Raw genomic sequence first — 21,382 nt, forward strand, 5'->3', positions numbered from 1 at the left:
AAATCATTGAATGTTTTGGAACAATTGTGGAATTGTGTTTATTGTGGCCAATAATGGACTGTAATCTTCTGCGGATAACCTTCAACATAAATTAATTTTCTGAAGCTGTCGACGTAACGCAGCTCTACTATGCGCTGATGTGTAACAGTGATTGTACACCATTTAGCTCCTCCCACCATGTATCTCAGCAAGCTGAAATTACAATTATGGCTGCTTGTTTTTTTTTTTTTTTTTTTCTTTTTTTTTTTTTTTTTGTTTGTTTGTTTGTTTGTTTGTGTTTTGGTTTTTTGTTTCTTTGTTGTTTTTTATTTTAACCAAGATACTGCTGTTTCACGTCATGATGCCAGACCAGAATCAGTCGAAATCCGTGAGGTGGGCGGAATCAAAGGTCAGGAACCAGGCAAAGTATCTCTTTCTCTGTGGCTCAGTTTTTCAACCCAGTTGTTGAGTTCACAGCACCTGAGTCACCGTAAGATCCTCCTCAGACATCAGCTGAACTTGTTGTGCAGGCTGCGGTTACAGCCTGCTGACATTATCAAGAGGGCTAGTGTGTGCACTTTATCCAACCCTGATTCAACAAGGAGCTGTCTTTGTGTGAGGTCAGCTGAACACACCTGCATATTGGTGTGGTGACCTTCCTCAAAGATCTCAGGTATCTGAGCAGAGCCTTGTTCCACACAAAGATCGGTATATCAAAAGTTCTCCATCACCGACCCCAGCTGTGTTTTGAGTAGCTGTGTTGTGTTTGGGGGAGATCCTCTGTGCAGATAGTCTGCTTTCACAGGGAATGTTCCTCAGCTCTGGTTCCACCCTGTATTGTCTCTCTGCGGACAAAGCAAACAGATGGTCACCTTGTGCTGTTCTGCTGTAGGTTTAAAGAGTAGACACTGTCTGACAGCTTGCCCTGTACATCAGACAGCGAGGTTAAAGAGAGCAGTTTACCTGTTTCACATGACCGTTACAGAGTTCACCGAGGCTCCTCCCCGTTCTGTGTCTTTACCGGATTTATAGAAGTCAGGTGGTACATAGTTCCTGATGTTGGGTGGTAATGGCTGTAAGATACTATCTGTGCTTTAAATGTGCTCCTAATGACTGTATCTGGAAACAACGACATTTACCCTCCACCAGAAGCAGTTAGAGTCACTGAGACCAAAGGTTATCTGACCACAATAATCTTATCATCTTATATTCCACCCAGATTCTATTGAAACTGAAGTTGTATTTTGGTTGCTATCACACAGTATATATGCTGAGCTGGTAATGTGAGCGTAAAATTGCTTGAGGCCGGCTTGGCTCTTAAGAAAAAAGGACACAAGGTCAGACTTCCTGTAACAGCTCTTTCAGTGTAGTATAACAGGAAAAAAAATCTTTCTATGTGGTCATTGTTTGCTGATATTAAAAAAGACTTAACTTTTAATTCTTTTAACCCTTAACCCTTATCCTTGCAAAAGCTTAATTTATCCTTAAATGTCAACAAATACTTCCCATCAATGTTAAAGCACAGGGAGGCAGTTTGAGTATGTTGTGATTCATGTGGTTGGAGAGACCACTAGACTTTTGTTTTCTAAATTTTAGCCTTTGATGAGAGACTTTGGCCAATCGCAGGCTATTTTCAAAGAGAGCACCTGACAATCATGTGAATCATGGCAGTTGTACCACGAGAAAGTTTGTGACACAGCCACCATGTGGGATACAGTCAATTCAAAACAAAGCACCGCCCACTGGCAGGGTCACAAACTTTCTTATGTTACAACTAAAAAATAAAATGTTTGTGAAAACATTTGAGGAGAGAAATAGTCAATATAGTAACAGAATCTTGAGTCATTTTTGATCAGCGCTGCCTAGTTCGACTGATTAACTGCAGTCCATGAAGACAGATTGACATGATTGACTGCTGCCTTAAGGCTGGGACACATGCCACGTCTTTCACCACCTGGAAAATGCAAGGTCATGAGCTGGGTGCTACTCTTGCATCTACTCTGTGCCAACTTTCAAGCACACAAAGGCAGATTGCGTCTGAGATTGCCAAGCAACCATGACCAATACCGTATCATAGCCTACTAACCAGAAATCCCGAGTGCAGAGCTGATCTTCTGGCTTTGTTTTTAAGTGTGTATTGGGCCTAAAATACAGACTGGCACACATGAAGCTGTGGGAATCCCTGCATTAAAATGTTCAACCTCTCCATATTTATCACAGACTTATATTTAATGAAGAAGAGAACATATGTGCTGGCAGTGATTGGTTAGTTCTCATCAAATGACGTGTGGTGCGTGCTGCTGTGTTCCAAAAGCTGAAATGTTAATCTTAGGACGCCTGGGAACATTAAACATTGGATTTTAGGGTGCAAAAAATGCGGCAAGTGGGCCTTTAGAGACTTAGAGACTCCTCAGCTCTGATTGGTTGTTTTCATAATTCTTGAATGCCATTATGAGTGCTATTTGGAGGCAGATAAACATGATTGTGTAATGCTTTCAAAATACAATTAAAATTTTTTGGAAAAAAGTTTTTGCTGAAAAAAGGTAACTTCTCTAGCTTTAATAGTAAAATTACTAAAAAATAATTACCCTCTGTTTCTTGTTTGTCTCAGTGCTGCTTCTGACCATCATCCTCTCTGTTCCCACAGTGACTAGTGAGCTGGTCATGTTGAGTCTCGACTTGGTGAAGACACGACTGTCTGTCATGAGCATGGAAATGAGGAAGAACTTCATCCAGGTCATCCTCACCTCGCTGATCGAGAAGTCACCTGACCCCAAAATCCTCAGAGCCGTTGTCAAGATCGTGGAAGAGTGGGTGAAAAACAATTCTCCCATGGCTGCCAATCAGGTAACTAAAGGAGGTTTTGTTTCAATATATAATTTTCAAATACAAATAATGATTCAGCAGATCAGCGCATTATTTCTTAGATAATAACAGGTGTGAATCTGAATCAGCAGAGTGCATTTTAAAAGGCGTGAAACCCTTCGGACAAACAACAAGCAAAGCACTTTTTCTAAATCCCGTTAACATTAGCATAAAAACCAGAGAGATGGGAAGTGTCTCTATTTTCTTTTAAAAGAACAAGCACAAAACAGAATAGACCCCCCCCCCCCCCCGTCCTCTGTCGCTTCACTTTTCAATGCCCTTGCCCTCTATTCACCCTCCTGCCCCCCTCCCTCCAGATGCCCAACCTCCGAGAGAAGTCCATCCTGCTGGTGAAGATGATGACCTACATAGAGAAGCGTTTCCCCGATGAACTTGAGTTAAACGCCCAGTTCCTGGACCTCGTTAATTACGTCTACAGGTAATTACCGCCATTCATCACATGGCCAAATGGCCGTGCCGATGCCGCTGCGCCGCCCTTGCATCCATCTTAACGGGAAGGATGAAGGTCAGGAGGTTGAGGTGGGGAAAGACGCAGGAGGTTGGGTCAAAGAGCACAGGAAATGGAGGCAAGGAGGAGGAGTTTGTAGCAGGATCACAGTCAGGATAGAGGAAGATGGTAGATGGTTGGAGGTGTAACTTTTAGCTATAAATACAATAAAGGTTTAGAGCTGGAGTAAGGCGTTGTACAAACAGGGTCAGAGAGACTGTAGGTAGTGATGGAGATAGATAATGTGCCAGGATGTTTCACAGGGCTGCAGTGGTGTCAGGACTCAGCCGACCCCTGACAGGACACTCAGCAGGTGGGGACCAGAGGGCAGAGGCTGTCCTACTGCCCGCTATTCATCAAACCACTGCTCTCTCTGTCTCTCAGCCTCACACACACACATTTAATCAGCCAAATGTAGCCTGCATCCCTCCATCCCATCTGCTGTGCATTTCAGATGATTTAAAATGAGCAGTGAAGCCGTGATGGACAGCCAGTAATGATAATGGAAGGATAAAGCAGCTGTGTAGAACAATGTGTGATTATATGCAGCTGTGGCAGCGTCCTCTCCTCTGTTGTTGCTTTTATCCCACCTTCCCCGTCTCCTCCTGTGATGTGAATCAGACCCACAAGGCCCATTTAGTGCAGCAGGATGATGTAGTAATGATGACATTTGGTATTTAAGTGTTAAGTGCTTCACTAACAGTGGAGGAACCACATCAAAGATGCTTAATTTCACCAGATATTCACTGTTAAGTGCCATCTCTCAATACTTCACTGATCCTCAGTGTTCCATGACAGGGCCATTAGTTTGAACATGCTGGCACCATGCTGTGTTTGAATGTTTCTATCAGGTCATTTTCCCCTTTTGTAATATGTTCACAAGCATAGCTGCCTGCCAACTGTGTGAATAATCCCAAGCAAGACTGTATTCTGCTAATTCTGTGTGATTATGGCTCCGTGCAAAATCATTGACTACTCATTATGTAGTCCACTATACAGTGCATTTTCTGTAGTGCAGTCCGAATGTGTGAGAAATGTGATATCTTAGATTAGATTAGAAAGCTTTAGTGATCCCCAATGGGAGAACTCACAACTCGTACAGACAACACAGTGTACACAGTACATTCACAGTACACAATAAATATAAATGCACGATGCAACAAAAATAACACCATAAAAAGCCATTTGAGACATAATCAACAGCTGAGACCGCATCTTAAAGTGTTTATTAAAAAAAATCTGACGGTTGTGGAACAAAAGGACCTTTGAGTAATTCAGAAAAACACTGAGGCATCCAGAGTCACTCATCAAATGAGCTTCTGAGTCCGTTATAGTGGACTCAAAATATCACAGCAATGCATTTTGAAAAGTAGTATAAACCTTATGGTTTCTAACCAAGCACTATGTACTATCATGAATGCGCTGAAGGTCAAATTGCAGAAGGACGAGAAGAAAGAGCAGCACAATTGCAACCTGTGTTTACAAATATTTCAATGATTGATAGAATGCAAATAAAGACTGATATTGGGTGGCATTTACACAGAACACGAAAAGCTGTTTTATAACAAAGTATTGATAAGAAGTATTTTTATTGGGAGTGTAGTTTGTTTTTAATTATGACAACAGGCACAATGCAAATTTGTAAAGTGCAACAAAAGAATAAGACATTTAATTTGAGCAGGGCATCACAACACAATCGGCCAGAAAGCACTTTGTATTTATTAATTTGGGGAAAATAAAAATAAATTATCATATGTTTAGCGCAAAAATGCATGTCAGTATTTATTGTGGATGATCCACCAACTGCTGTGACCTGACATTTTTTAACTGTGTTATAGCATTGACATAACTAACAGTGCAAAAATGACCCAAGTAGTGTTTTAAAGTGTTTTTTATTTTGCTGATGAGCTCACCATATAGTCCTCTACATGGAACTTCCTACATAGTGAGTAGTGAGTTGTAAATGATTTCAGGCATGGCCTGTGTTTACAGTTATACAGAAATACCAGAAAAAATAGCTGTAAATATTACTTACTTTTGTTGTAACCTTTTGATTATTTTGACAATTTTTGTGATAATTTCTTCAGACATTAATGAAAATGTAACAGTGAAGAAACTCAAAATCATATTTTTCTGATATTTAGTGATATAATAAATTAAATGCAGTGAATAAAAGTAAAAACAATGCAACGTCAACTTATCTGAATGTTTTTACAGAGACGTGCCTGTGAGTATGGGTGTACATTGCTGCTATTCTCTTTGTGCGTCACAGGATAATTGGAAGTGCAGCTGCATTTTTATGAAAGTTACACAACATGAATACTTACATTTCTCAAGCGACTTGTGCAAGGCGACAAACCACAACGTCATATGAGTGGGACTTATGTCATGGTGTACTTTATAGCTTTGTTAGATATTGTCACATCTGTCTTCCTGCAGTATGGGCTCTTGCATCCACATGTGACTCTTGTCAGTTCCAGCTGATGTTCTGGGTGTAGTAAATGTTTTAACATCAATAAAATGTTCTGCCGTCATGAGTCATGTACGTTAAATGGCAAAGAGTCGGGATATGAGCTCTGTGTTTTGTACATTGTGTTTTTTAGGGACGAGAGCCTTTCAGGAAGTGACATCACATCCAAGCTGGAGCCAGCCTTCCTGTCGGGGCTTCGCTGCACGCAACCTCTGATCCGAGCCAAGTTCTTTGAGGTGTTTGACGCCTCCATGAAGCGGCGCGTCTACGAGAGGCTGCTTTACATTTGCTGCTCTCAGAACTGGGAGGCCATGGGCAGCCACTTCTGGATCAAACAGTGCATCGAGGTAAATAGCACAGCGCCATCTCTCATCCTCCTGTTCAAGCGTTCTCTCCAACATCACAAATAAAACAAGTCTGTCTATATGTCCGTCACTTACCGTGTCATGTACTGTCACTGATCTGTAGCTGCTGCTGGCAGTGTGTGAACGAAACACCATCATCGGCACCAGCTGCCAGGGGTCCATGCTGCCATCTATCACCAACGTCATCAACCTGGCGGACAGCCATGACCGTGCTGCCTTCGCCATGGCTACGCATGTCAAGCAGGAGCCACGGGAGAGAGAGAACAGTGAGACCAAGGAAGAGGTGGGAAACACAGACACACAAAACAGCACAAAGCATCCCAAGACATGCTCTCTTAGCAATTTGTCTCATTAGGAGTATGTCATGAGAAAGAGTGAAAGTCCAAAAAATTACCCCGAACGTCATTTAACGCGTAGTGTGAATGTTGATGATTGTCTTCTTCTCTTGTGGCAGGATGTGGAGATAGACATCGAGTTAGCACCAGGTGACCAGACAGCCATCCCCAAGACGAAGGAGCAGGCGGAGAGAGACGCAGGAAACCAGCTGCACATGCTTACAAACCGCCATGACAAGTTCCTGGACTCTCTGCGGGAGGTCAAGGTGAGGCTGATCTTTCTGTCTCTCAGTTCATAGTGGGGGAACTGATCTTTAACAGAGCTGTTAGGAAATTCTATTTCTAACAAAATGAGTCTAATTATCACATGGCGATGTTAGAGAATGCACTGTTAGAGATATATAAGTTTATCATATTTCCAAATATTTTTAAGTTGTTTTTTTTTTTCATTCTAGCCATCAAATGAGAAACTGACTTTGACTTGAGACATCTGTTAAATGCAGTTGACCACCCTGTAGGATAGTAGATCCTGAACACAAGGATTCAGAACCACAGCAGCTCTCATTATTTTGTCTCTGTTCTGTTTTAGACGGGTGCTCTTCTGAATGCTCTGGTCCAGCTCTGTCACATCTCCACACCGCTGGCTGAGAAGACCTGGGTGCAGCTCTTCCCTCGCCTCTGGAAGATCCTCTCTGACAGGCAGCAGCATGTGAGTTTAACTTTACTGGCCTCTGTCTTCCTACGCCTGAGACACACTGCCTGTCTGAGCAGTGCAAGTGCTTCACCAAATCTTTTTTTTTTTTTTTTTTTTTTTTTTGTTTGTTTGGAGGTTATTTTTCCGTACTTTTCCTCTATTTCTTCTCTTTTCTTTTCTGCGTCCATGTTGACAGTTTGTGTTAACAGCTCTGCTCAGGTGCAGATCATAGACAATAGAATTCTTGCCTATTTTTTTCCATGAAATGTGTGCGGTTTCAGCAAAACTAGACAGTGAAAATGGTCTTTTGATGCGTATATTAAAATTATATTACCTTTCATCACAGTTTCAATGAATAAACATAATTTTTAACTAAACCTTCCCTGTTTCCATTTCAAAATAAAAGCCTTCTGACCATGTGTCTGTCAACAGAATCCCTTCATTTTACACGAGGCTTTTTGTTGTGACATATTTGCACGACTATGTTGTTGACAGTACAGTGGCTCTATAAATTATGCATACATCAAAAGTACACAGTTAAAACTACCAAAGAGCTAACAAGAGCAATGTAACAGGGTCAGAGAGATGAAAACACTGCATTTGTAAATAAAGAAACCTATGAAGTATTTATGATTGTTAAAAATAAAAATATTTCTACATAATACAGACACAGAATCGAGAAGAAGTTCTTTAAAAATATCAGGACAACTCAATTCTGAAGGAATTTTCACGTGAAGTAATCTGCTTTAAATTCCTCCTTATTGTTTTAGACAAACTTCCTGCACTTAATGCATTGGCTGTTTGGGTTAATTATAAAGTTTTACGGTTGTTCTGTACTGTTATTTTTATGCACCGAATATAATATGAAATATAAAGAAAAAAATGTCTTTTAGTTTACTCAGTGATAGAAAAGGTTAGAAAAAGGTTTCGGAACCAACCACTTGTAGTAACAGTTGAGTCTCTTTCAGAATACTAATCATAACAACATGTATTTCTTGTCTGATTTCTCAGTATTTTTGGCTAATTGTGTCCGCACTCATTCACTCCCTACATCCTGTTCTGTATCTCATCAGTGACGTTAGCAAGCAGACAGTAACTGTGACCTTGGCCATCCCGCTCCCGTCTCAAAACGTGCATTTCCACTTAATGAGGACAGATTCATTCATGCTAAATATGGAAAGGAGAGAGCTGTATTGAGTTTAACGAACCAGATGCATATGGAGTATTTTGAGACTCGTCAATTTGAAGTGATTGAGCTCTTAAACATCTGAGAAATGCACTCAAAAGAAGGATGATGATATTTCTTTTCCCTGTGACAGGCGTGAAGTCACAGATGTGTCACATGTGTTTATTCTGACGGCTGCCTCAGCTCCGCAGCGTTTCACTGTATATATCAGCTTATAGTGAGAACAGAGTGATGAGTGGTGCTCAGGCTTTATGTCTCTAGGGGGATTATTATGATAGAAAAGCATATTCCTCATGACATATTGGCCCTCTCCACCACCAGCCTCATTACAGTGACCATCAGAGGCATTAATTACTGCATGCCGTCATCATCGGCTAGATATTATATTCATTAGCATTACATCATTTATTTCTGACTGTGTGTCACTCATGATTATCAGTCACACTCAGAGTCTATTCTGTTGCTCAGAGTGCGCACAGGGGCCCTTTTACTTTGAAGGGACAGTTCACCCCAAAATCAAAATATGTCTCCTCTTCCCTGTAGGTTTGTTTTTTATGTGTTGATATATTTTGTGTGAGTTGTCAAATGTTGGAGACACAGCTTGTTGGGAGCAGTTTCATGGAGAAATTATTTTCTTTCTACACCTGCCAGCCAATAACACCATGCAGAAGGAAGCGTGCATCGAATCGTGGCTGAAAATTCGATCCTTTGTTTTACTTTAGCTGTCAAACAGGTGTTTTGAAGTGCAGCCATCATTAACTTGACAACTCTCAGTTTCTCCTCCACTCTGCAGTCTGCACATCCTGGAACACCAAATGCAATGACAGCAAAACTGTGTTTTTTATGTTATTTAACAACGTTATAAAGACACATTTCACTTCAGGCTGAGAGTCTCTTGCACTGAACTGTTGTCACTGATGCACAGTATTACACCACGGGCAGGTTCGGAGACAGACAGCGGTCTGTCACTCAACACACCGCTGAAAGTGCAATAAAACTCCCAAAAGTAAAACGCTAACACATGTAGGCTAAATCATTCATGTTATCTGGGCAAAAGATCTAAAAAAAAATTAGAAACTAGAGAACAGTTTTATTCAGGTAACAAAGGCTGCATCGAAGAAATAGAACACTGAAAAATACTGTTGTTAGGGACAGAGACAAGGCCAAAAGATCAGAGGACTTTTTTTAAAAAAAAAATTAAAGATAGATAAATAAACAGCATTAAGGAGCTGCTTGGATGCAGCGATTTTTTTTCTCTTAATGCAATGCAGAGCTATTCAATTACCAAGCATAAGATGTACATCAGATAGATTTGAATAACTTTTAAGTACTTAAATGTGCAGTGACCAGCTGTATTATCTTGGAAAACACAGGAATCAGATCAGTATCAAGTCGGTATCAACAGATACTTGATATAAAATGACTTGGATTCAGGCAAAAAAACATGATCAGGACATCCATAATAGCAACAATATTTTTTTTAAACTCATAGTCCTACACTGCTAGCTCACCTGAGCTATCTAATGTTACAGCTTAATTGAGGAGGACGCTGTTAACATTTACACCTCACTCTGTCACAAGCCTGTCGTCCATGAGTAGATACTCTGGTCCTTCTGTACAGTGATTCGGTTGGAAGCTGTAGTGGCAGAAAGAAACAATCCCTTTATGAAACTGCTCCCAACAAACTGCGTGGATTATCTTGAGTAACCGGGTCAAGATTTCTGCATTTGAGTTTTTCACATTAAACTAGTTCCATTATATTGGAGAGAAGGCAGACATTTCCAACACTCGACAACTTGTACCAAAATTATCTACACTGAAAAACAGCACCACAGGTAGGAGGACACATATGAAGTTTTGATTTTTTGGAAGAACTGTTATTTTTTTTAAAAATAAAATGCTGCTTCCTCTTACTTAATTGAAAATTAGTTACACTGAATTAAATGGTTGTAATCACTTGCATGTTATTATTTTCCAACGCTGACTGTTTGTACATATATGTGTATAAAATTACAACCTTCTGAGATTATTGGACCTGCAATAACTTGTTGGTCTGCATCCACAAAAGGTCTGCACACTGTACAGTCATCTTACATGCTTTCTCTTTTCCTGTTTTTAACAATTCTGTCTTACTGGAAAAAGGCCTCATGTTGCATCCTATGCGTGCAACAGGACACCTTTATCAATAAGCTGCATCTGTGCACTGATGATCTCTCTCGGTCTCTCTGCAGGCTCTGTCAGGAGAAATGAGTCCTTTCTTGTGCAGTGGCAGCCATCAGGCCCAGAGGGACTGCCAGCCCAGCGCCCTGAACTGCTTTGTTGAGGCCATGTCTCAGTGTGTGCCACCAATTCCCATCAGGCCCTGCGTGCTCAAGTACCTGGGAAAGACTCACAATCTGTGGCTGCGCTCCACCTTGATGCTGGAGCAACAGGCCTTTGAGAAGGGCCTCAGCCTGCACAGCAAACCCAAGCAAAGCACTGAGTTCTACGAGCAGGAGAGCATCACTCCACCTCAACAGGTCAGAATTAACTTGACAAACTGCAAACTGTGTGTCATTTCCTCCAGGACTATTTGTCAGGAAAGCAAAGCCTAAAACCTGCCTCTTTATCCTTTTTGAACAAGACTCATTAGCAAAGCTGCTCTCATTCAGTTCACAGTTTGATCACTGCCAATGTTTCAGTTTGTTCTGCTGCCATCCACATGTTGTTCTGGTTCTCTGCAGGAGATATTGGACTCCCTGGCAGAGCTCTACTCTCTGCTCCAGGAGGAGGACATGTGGGCCGGCCTTTGGCAGAAGAGGTGCAAGTTTCCAGAGACCGCCACGGCCATCGCCTACGAGCAGCACGGTTTCTTCGAACAGGTGAGAGGAAGCTTTAAAATGTATGTATGATCCTGTGCTGGACCCTAATATTTAACTGTTTAGTCATATTCCTTTGATATTCCTTTTATTAATTTTGGGATTAGAATAATTGTTGATTTAGGGGTTTTTTTTAGGAAAATTACAATATAAACATTTTAAGCAACCATTAGCACACAGCTAACGTTACCCAGACAGTTATTGCTGGGTTTAATGGCCGATGGTGGTGTGAGTGTAACAGCTCGGTGTTGGATGTTAGCAGCTTCCGCTGTGTTAGCTCAGGGTAACTGGGCAGACAACAAACTGACTGTTCACTGGGAGAATAGTGGCTCTGTGTCTAACACACCAAATAGACTTCAAAGAACTAGCGACGACAAAAGTCAGCTGTTGCGTCGCCTCGCATTGCGCAACATTGACCTACGGTTGACCATCAGCTTTGTGCGTAAGGGTCTTTGACTTATGTTGACAAAAGCACTGAATCTTATGAATGTGAATTTCAAATCTTAAATTTGTTGGAGGTAGCATGCTGCATTTCAGCTTTTGTTTCACAGCACGTTGTCAGGAGTTGTCCTGGATTCTGAGCCTATTATTGTAAGCAGGGCTGAAGCTTCCAATATTTGTTGTTGTTTACTGCTGCAACTCCAGAGCCCAAAGAATGTTATTCAGCAAAACCCTAGTATGATTTTAACTTTGTAAACACTGTTGCCACTTTATTGGGCTCATTGTCATGTAAAAAAATTAAACCTCCATGAAGGCTTTCTTTAACTTTATGGGCTGTAATTTGTGGTGCTGTTAAATTGCATTTGACTGAGGGGGTGTTTCTAATCTTGTCCATTTATATCAATGAGGAAATTGCATGTTGGCAGGTCTGTTGCACTAATACTCATTTCATTATCCTCAAAATGCTTGTATTAAACCTTTTTTTCATATGTGTGCTCAGGCCCAAGAAAGCTATGAGAAAGCGATGGAGAAGGCGAGAAAGGAGCATGAGAGGAGCAATGTGTCTCCAGCCATCTTCCCTGAGTACCAGCTGTGGGAGGACCACTGGATACGGTTAGACTTTGTTTTGTTTTGTTTTTATATATATATATATATATACCAGATAAAATTGATTCACATGAATTATACAACAGGCTAATATCCGAAGAATAGAATGCACAAACTGAACTTCTGTGTCATATCTATATATTTCTTTTAAAAATATGTCAACTCTTTACTTCTCTGCAGGCTTTTATTATAATACTTTTTAATATATGAAATACATAATATTATACATGAAAAAGTATTAAAGCAGAAACATACCTGTATGGATGAGGCTGAATTTGTATCCATGTGACAGCTCCAAATGATGCACTGTGACTCAAATTCATAAAAGGAGAAATTTAAAATCTTGTTTAGCACATTTAAAAGCATAAACTATCTGAACTAAACTTTTCATCCTCCCCCGTGTCTTCAGCTGCTCTAAAGAACTAAACCAGTGGGAACCTCTGACAGAATACGGCCAGTCTAAAGGCCACTCTAACCCTTACCTCATGCTGGAGTGTGCTTGGAGGGTCTCCAACTGGGCTGCCATGAAGGAGGCTCTGGTGCAGGTGAGGAGTGTGAAACTGTACTCATGGATGGATTCCTGCACACACAAACATGCATCTGCACACAAGAGCGACCTCACCGTCTTCCAAAGGGTTTGACAGAAAATAGAAACCACAAGTTCTCAGTGACACCATCATAGACGCAGCAGAGCCTAGTGGTTTGAACCCAGTGAACCAGAGACTTTTTTAAATTTTATTCCCAGTTTCTGGTACAGTGCTGTGTATGAAGCTCAGGCCCCTGCGTCAGTGTCCACAGCCCCTCCACAGAGCGTCAGCTATAAAGCTGCGGAAATGCACTTCAGCTGTTTGCTCCGTTAATTTATTGGCCTCATGTTTCCTAAAACAAAGTGTGGACGGGTGGCGAGCGTGCGATAGTACCTGACACATAACAAATACTCCTGCTTTGCTCTTTCAAGGAGACTTGGACCCAATCCATTGAGCCGCTCCGTCCTGAGGTGACACCTAATTAAATTGTCTGGATGGCAGCACTGACTCGGCCATATCCTTTCCTTTCTTTTTCCATTTCTCTTTCTTTTGTCTCTCACTTCTCCAACTTCTTTACTTGATTTTCTTTTTGTTATTACTTCTTCCTCTTCTTCCTCCCTCGCTCTGCTCTGCAGCTCTGGTTTAAGCGGCTAATATTTACGACAGCTGCGCGCATGAATAATTACCCCAGCATCTGCTGCAGGGTGATTTGTTTTATGGTGGAGGAGAGGAGCGAGGCGTTGAGTCGCCCGCCTGCCCACCGCTCACCAGCGGCTCAGAGGCGAAGTCCAAACGTCCCCGCTTTCAATTAAAGCTGGCTCTTGATAAGGGCGGCCCTGTCTCCAGGATATTCATCAAGTGTCACCCCTGATAAGTGAGCTCTGACCGATCACTGTAATTTTCTCCAGCATGCACAAACACACACCTATTCTTTCTCTTCTTCTGTCTCACTCTCTTCTCACAGCAGCAGCAGGTCTGACGTCGCAGGCTCCCCCGGGCTATTGTTTGTTTAGTCTTAATGCACTCAGCGTTTTAATCAATAGCAGAGCCTTTTCCTTTCCTCCTCCTCCAACGCCACCGCCTCGGTGTCAGACTTGTCAGGTTGATTAGTCATTAGTACAAAAGTCCTGCTGAAACCATTCAGGAAATGAATTGGAAACAGGATTGTTGTGTGTTTGTACTAAATTATGCAGGGAAAGTGTCATAGGCCCTTTCCACTCGGATGTTTTCATTTAATTAAAACTGCCACACTCCTGACGCTGTGAGGAGTATGTGCCATTCTGCCCGACATCATACAGACAAACACTCAGAGACAAACAGCATGACACACACCAACTGTGGGTCTGTTTCCGGAGAATATGTTATCAAGGCTGCCTTTATTCTAAAATTATAAACTCACAGCTGCTGTAGTTAGCACTAGAAATTCAAACTGTGCAGTTCACTTTGTAAATTAACTAACTAGTGTAAAAGTTTAAGTTTGTATGACATGTTATGGATTTTATTTTGTTTCTCTTCTCTGTCTTTCTGTTGTTGATTTTTTGTAGTTCATGTTTTTTCTTCTTCAGTTCTCATTATTGTTAAATTTGTCTTAAATTCTATTGCTCATTAAAAAGTGTAGGTGTCTTAAGTGCATTCCTCTGGGAAGATTGTTCATTAGGACCAAAATAAATAAATTAACTATCTAACATAATTATAAATTTCTGAATGGAGAAAATTAAAATATTCTGTATTGTGACCTTAAACAAGATATTCTCAGTTTTAATCTGGTGTGCTCCCAGTCTGCAGGGTAACTGGTGGATTGCTTCATAAACATAAAAAAAAATCAAGAAAAGGCTGTTTTCCAGAGCAAACACAAGTAAAACTATTTTCTGCAGACAGCAGATGGTAGAAAAAGTAAAAGACTTTCAAAAAAAACATTACAACACATTTATGCTCTTCAGACGAATGTAAACCAGTAAAACTCCCATTTCAAGCAGCAGCAGTGGTCTGATGGTGAATTATCTCCATGCGTGGCAGTATCTGAACTAACCTTTTGAAACATGAAATCCCACGTCAAAAGATCTGAGTGAAACCTTTAAGTGTATTAAAAAATTAAAATAGATTAATTAATTTAGTATTTTTTTTTGTGTGTATTGCCTCTATAAATTTGTGTTTTGTTGAATGTTCCAGGTGGAGCTGAGCTGTCCGAAGGAGATGGCGTGGAAGGTGAACATGCACCGAGGCTACCTGGCCATCTGCCACCCCGAGGAGCAGCAGCTCAACTTCATTGAGCGGCTGGTGGAGATGGCCTCCAGTCTGGCCATCCGAGAGTGGAGGAGGCTGCCTCACATCGTGTCCCACGTGCACACACCGCTGCTGCAGGTCAGTGTGTAAACATGCACGATGATTTTTTTTTCTGTTGTCATGGCAGTCAAGAAGCCAGGAAGTGAGTTTATTGTGATGATAAGCAATTGAAGAACTTGGTGTCATGAGATCACAGGTCGCCCTGAGACATTGTTGAGTAACACTGATAACGGCCTCTATCTCCCTCTCTCACTGCATTCTGTAAAATTGAGATAGATGATTAAAAAAAATCAAAAAAGCCTTTAAGCCTCTTTGATTCCACGGTGAGAGATTACAATAGACAGGGGCAGAGATGAGAAAGGAGAAGAGAAAATTGAAAAAGGTGGAAAGTGAACAGACACGAGGAGAAGAAGAAGAGGAGTTAGTTTAGAATAGCTGTAATTACTTCCCTGCCATCAGATAGCGTTTGATTAAATACCTGCAGCAGAATTACATTTACATGATGAATGGGACGCTCTGAATGAAGGTTAGAAATGGGCCATCAGCTGATATTAACTGATAATTGTGAAAAATATTGTATTGCCTAATTTATTTTGTTTTGGGAGATTTGTCTTAGGTGCGGGGGGGGGGGGGGGTCTTCAGCACAGCTCTGATTCAACACATTTATCTTTTCAAAATGGGTATTTGAATTGGGTGACTACGTTCTTTGTTATAGTGTGTGTGTGTGTCTGTGTGTGTCTGTGTGTGTCTGTGTGTTTCGGCGTGCATGTGCTTGCATATGTGCAGTCCAATTATTTACCCCAGCCGAGGGAAAACAAGCTATTTTTATTGGTGTGCCCAGCCGAGCGGCTTGTTGTAAATCTCCATTCCAAACTCTATATCTCACATTCACGACTCCTCCAGACTCAACAAACACAGAAGGGGGGAGGGGGGGGGGGTTTCAAAAAATACCATCTGAATCAAGTTATCATTAGATCCCAGCTCTTAGCTCTGACTGATGATCAATGGATTATCACCCACACTATTGATTACCAGGGCTTGGCATTAATATTGATTGATGAGGAGTTATAATGGAATGATTGATTATATGTTCACAGAGCGACTTTGGGCCAATCAATGAGGTTTCTTTTTCTTCCTCGGTATGAGATAGAAGCCCTCGCTTATCATTTCCCCATTTTCCCATCTCCTTGTCCTTTTTTTGTACCGTGCCATATTGGAGCAGATTAGCCACTGAACTAATGTAGGGTGTATAAAATTATTTTTGTGGCATCAAAGAAATATTGCTGGACTCTCACTTCCAATGCAAAAATCATGTAGCATTTCTGTGACATTTTCGTTTTTTTTTTAAAACTAATTATTAAATTACATTGACCTAAAAAGAGAGAAATGCCGACAAATATTATAAAATGTTAACAATAGTACAGTCCCTCCAGCATTTTGTTACGTTGTGATCACAACAATTTTGTGAATTCTGCACAACAAGGCAAATTCTGTCCAATCACTGTAACTTTACTGCAAATGTGACTGTAATTGTGGGTAAAATCTCTTTTAATTGTAGAACTTCGTGCAGAGAGGGCGTCAGTGTTTTGCAGTGTTCATTTGCCCCAGCAATTTCATTGCAAAAAAAAGCCTTTAAACGTGGTAACATGAATCGCTATGTTTTGGAAAAGCTGTCATGAAGCTTTCAGGCGGTAACAATCCCAAGAAACAGCCCACAAAATCCTGGAGGGGACTGAGTAATGTGAATATTTTTAACCAAAAATTTAGTATGAATGTCAAAAAACCTAAAAACTGAAAACTTTAACACAAACAATGAACATGTGATTTCATCAAGTTTAAACAAGTCACCATCAGTCACTGAGTGATAGCAGATGGACAGTGTGTGTGTCTGTGTCTGTGTCTGTGGGTCTGTGTTTTGTGTGTGTCTGTCTGTCTGTGTGTGTGTGTGTGTGTGTCTGTGTGTGTGTGTGTGTGTGTGTGTGTGTGTGTGTGTGTGTGTGTGTGTGTGTGTGCTGTGCGTGCGTGCGTGCGTGGGTGTGTGGGGAGCACTTTGCTTGGTAGCGTACATTTGTGGAGAAGTGTTGACAAAATATTAACAAGATTAAGTGCAGCTGGTCCTAAGTCTGTCTGGAGCAAATATTTGCAGCAGGCCTGGGAACACAGAATATTAACTGTAAACAAACAAACAAAAAAAATCCAAAAAACCAAGAAGCATTAGCTGATTTAGATCTGTCACCTCATACGCATCATAAAAGTAAGCGTCAAAGAGTCAAGTGAGTTGTGACACAAATTTTAACTTTTGATTTCCTCCACAGGCGGCGCAGCAGATCATCGAGCTGCAGGAAGCGGCCCAGATTAATGCAGGGCTTCAGCCGGCGAACCTGGGCCGCAACACCAGCCTGCACGACATGAAGACTGTGGTGAAAACCTGGAGGAATCGACTGCCCATCGTCTCTGATGACCTGTCGCACTGGAGTAGCATCTTTATGTGGCGCCAGCACCACTACCAAGGTACACACCCTCTAAACTTAGATCAGTGACACTGAAACACACGTTTGACTTTTTACACATCGAATGTGAGTTACAGGGCGTTACCATCACCCAAACACTCTCTCAGACTACTGCTTCTTCTTTAAGAGGCCACGAGCTGCAGAACACACTCAGGGTCTTTGTACATTTCCAGATATCAGCTTGCTAAAGCGCTCTTGCTCTCTCTCTCTCTTTCTTTCTGCAGGACACACACACTCTGACACACACACACACACATATTTACCTTGCTTGGTGCTCTCTCTCCTGCAGTGACTTTGAAACCATTCAGAGAGGCAGCCACTGCAAAATGTGATGTCTCAAGCAAGTTGAGCTCCAACCGAAATAATGACGGGCAGCAGCATGCCAATAAAATCCACTTCATTTATACGTGACAGCCTTCAAACTTATGTTAAAGTGAAATGGAATTTTCTTGATGAAATTCATCGCCATGGCCCATTTACTGTTCAATACGTTCAGTGTCCCCAGTGCCCTCTTCTGCAGTATGAAAGCAGAGCTCTCAGAGTGGGAGATGACGCTCCAAACTCTCCTCTCTTTGCTCTCCTCTTCTTCATCACATATGACACTTATTGTTTTGTGTCTGTCCACAGCCATAGTGACGGCATATGAGACAAACACACAGCATGATCCAAACAACAACAACGCCATGTTGGGAGTTCATGCCTCAGCTTCTGCCATCATTCAGTACGGAAAGATAGGACGTAAACAGGTACTGCTTAAGGCTTTCAAAATATTAATCAACGTTAGTTTCTCTCAGTTTCTTTTAACTCTTTTTAACTGTGTATGTAAAACCACATCACTCTGTCTCCTCAGGGGTTGGTGAATGTGGCTTTGGACATCCTGAGTCGTATCCACACCATTCCCACAGTGCCCATTGTCGACTGTTTCCAGAAGATCAGACAGCAGGTCAAATGCTATCTGCAGCTAGCTGGCGTCATGGGCAAGAATGAGTGTATGCAGGTGAGTTGGGATGTGATCCCCGCTCCTGTGCTCGGGATGGGATATTTAGAAGTGGTTCTAAACTAGTACTCGTTCCTCACTGGTTGGTACCAAAATATAACAATAAGTTCATAGACAAGTGGTGCTGCTGTCTATATTTATGTAACATTAATTCTGTGTAATATTCCTAACCGTCCCCTAGTGATGACAGAGATAACAGAATCTGGGTTAATATTTGGTCAGCGCTGCCTAGTTTAGTTCACAGCAGTGATTGACATCATTGACAGCTACGCAAGAGACTCTTCAGGCGGTGATAAGTTGTTTTTCAGGTCTGACTCTAGCAAATCCCGTTAGATGCAGCAGGAAGAAGGGGGGAGGGACATGGCTTATGAGTATAGTAACAATTTAAGCAAATATGACACAGTTTTTTTCATAAAAGTTACTGACTGAAGTTTAAATCTCCTCCACCATAGTATAAACAGGAAATGTAGGAAAAAATCAAACTTAATTTCTTTGAAGACGTAATAATAAGATGCCTGTTGAATCTTTTCATGTCTTATTTCTGCACCAAATTATGGAGAGTGGTGTCAAAAAAAGTACTGATAGGTGTTGGTATCAATAAAATCCTTATAATACCAATCCCTACCTCTCCTATATTTTCAATGATATATATTTATGTGACCTGTGCCCTAAATATGGATGTAAGCATAAACTCTTTCTGCGATGTTTTATTGTTGGATATATTTATTTTATCGGAACATAAAACGTGCTGTTAAACAGCATGTGGTTTTACCACAAACTGGTGTAATCTCAATACCTTTGAGCCTCAGGATTGTTTAGTGCAACATAATTAACAATACATTACAAATGTCAGTGTGTTAACGAGCATGTTTGGTTTTATTAGCTTGTAAGGAACTCGTGAAATGTTTCATTAACTAACTCATTCTGTAGAAAGATCACAAATCATTTAGTTTGTACGATATAATTATGTGTGATCAAAGTATGATGTATATGTGTGTACCACCTGCACAGCTGCGGGAGAGTTGGACCGTGTTGATGCACGCAGTCAGCCTCGACTGAAGAACAACACATTCGGTGTGATTTAAGTAGTCGGGTTGATTTCTGTTTGCAGTAGCCAGAGGTGTCGTTAGCGGTGCTCTGAGTGGGAAGAGTAGTAAGAGCAAGAAGTGTTTGGGGTGGCTCCAGGTGACAAGTTCTAGCAGGAGACTTATAAGAGAGTGTAACTCAGGAGCTTGCTCTTAAGCCCATGGAGTCCTTTGATTAATAGAAGCAGTTCAGCACACCACAAGTCATTAAAAGTGCCAGTAGACACTCTCTCTCTTCTATCTCATCTGCTCTGCTTCTCTTCGTCTCTCTCTCCCGCTACACATCGTTTGTCACAGCGGTACATGGGGGACACCTAATCAGAGGCTCACCATAATGGAAGTTTAGCTCCCTGAACACCTCCTTTCTTACTTCTTAATGAACACACAGCACTTTGTTTGTTTTTCACCTGTGATTACGGCCCTGTCCAAAACACAGTGTCGTGGTGTCTTTTTCGGGTTTCCTCTCTCCCGGCGGCGCCGCTGAAAGTTTGTTTCCTGCAGTTTGTTGTGGAGTTAAACCTCTGCTCCTTCTGTGTTTGCAGGGTTTGGAGGTTATCGAGTCGACCAACCTGAAGTACTTCACCAAGGAGATGACGGCCGAGTTCTACGCTCTGAAGGGCATGTTCTTGGCTCAGATCAACAAGTACGTCCAGCTGTCTGCTGTTTGGCCTCCTCTCTTACTTTCCACATGCAACTTTAGATTTGCTTCTTCCTCCTTTTCATGCCTCCATGTCAGCAATGGCTGTCGCAGGATGCATAATGTTTTCAGGTGGTCTGTTAGTCCATCCCATTCGCGTGAATGTGATATCCCAAGAACACCTTGAGGGAATTTCTTCAGATTTAACACAAATGTTCAAATGGATTTAGCAATGAACTGATCTGACTTTGGTGGTCAAAGGTCAAGGTCAGTGTGACCTTGCATCTCGAGAATGCCTTGAGGGAATTTCGTAAAATTTTTCGTCATAGGTCCAGGTCACCTTGGAAACAAAGTTTTTGGTTATAACTCAGGAATGCATATGCTAATTATAACAAAATTTATAGGATAAATATGGTGAAGTCATGATGTTTTATGCCCAAAAGGTAGTGTGAGGGTTTCTGGCCTCGCCAATATCTATGGTGCATGGAGAATGAAGAAAGTCTTGATGAGGTCAAAGAGCTTTTGGTCTGTTGCTGGAGCTCTCTGACCTTATATCCAAAAGGTCAAAGGTCAACTTCACTGTGACGTCATTGTGTTTTTTGTCCATTACTCAATGTTATATCTCAGGGACAGAAGGGGAGACATTTGGTCAAATACTGAATTGGTGACAGCAACGTTGAAACTGTGCCGATGGTAGAGATCTTCTGTGTGTGAATCATCCATGTTTTCACAGACATGGATGTAAACTTGTCTCATAGAGGTATTCAACCACAAGTCAGTAACTCAAGTTTGAATCTACCATTCTGTCTTCCCTTTGTTCATAATCACACCGTCCTCAAACTGTGTCAGTGGTCCCTGAACCCTGCGTGGGTGTTTGATCCTGTCAGGACACAGCAGTCATTTTTAACAGCCTCCAGCTGATGCACCTCGGAGACAACGTTACCTGGTAACCCCCGTGACGTGGCTCTCAGATGTTAATGTTCCTCTGAGTCATCAGCTTGTGACGGTGTCAGCAGAGTGTTTTTGGCTGCAGGGG

At 41.5% G+C, this 21,382-nt stretch overlaps 1 protein-coding gene across 1 annotated transcript in view; it reads left to right on the forward strand.

Moving 5' to 3' along the window:
* The window catches only part of LOC121958888 (transformation/transcription domain-associated protein), a 102,692-nt gene that overhangs the window by 52,507 nt on the left and 28,803 nt on the right, over nucleotides 1-21,382 (forward strand). The window contains 16 exon segments of the mRNA XM_042508052.1: nucleotides 320-388; nucleotides 2,627-2,826; nucleotides 3,162-3,283; nucleotides 5,956-6,169; nucleotides 6,291-6,470; nucleotides 6,642-6,788; nucleotides 7,112-7,231; nucleotides 10,634-10,921; nucleotides 11,126-11,263; nucleotides 12,201-12,313; nucleotides 12,717-12,852; nucleotides 15,004-15,195; nucleotides 17,433-17,628; nucleotides 18,255-18,373; nucleotides 18,478-18,624; nucleotides 20,252-20,352. Of these exon segments, the coding sequence (XP_042363986.1) occupies nucleotides 320-388; nucleotides 2,627-2,826; nucleotides 3,162-3,283; nucleotides 5,956-6,169; nucleotides 6,291-6,470; nucleotides 6,642-6,788; nucleotides 7,112-7,231; nucleotides 10,634-10,921; nucleotides 11,126-11,263; nucleotides 12,201-12,313; nucleotides 12,717-12,852; nucleotides 15,004-15,195; nucleotides 17,433-17,628; nucleotides 18,255-18,373; nucleotides 18,478-18,624; nucleotides 20,252-20,352 (2,482 nt within the window).

This window comes from Plectropomus leopardus, chromosome 19 (assembly GCF_008729295.1).
Source record: "Plectropomus leopardus isolate mb chromosome 19, YSFRI_Pleo_2.0, whole genome shotgun sequence".
Taxonomy (NCBI): Eukaryota; Metazoa; Chordata; class Actinopteri; order Perciformes; family Serranidae; genus Plectropomus; species Plectropomus leopardus.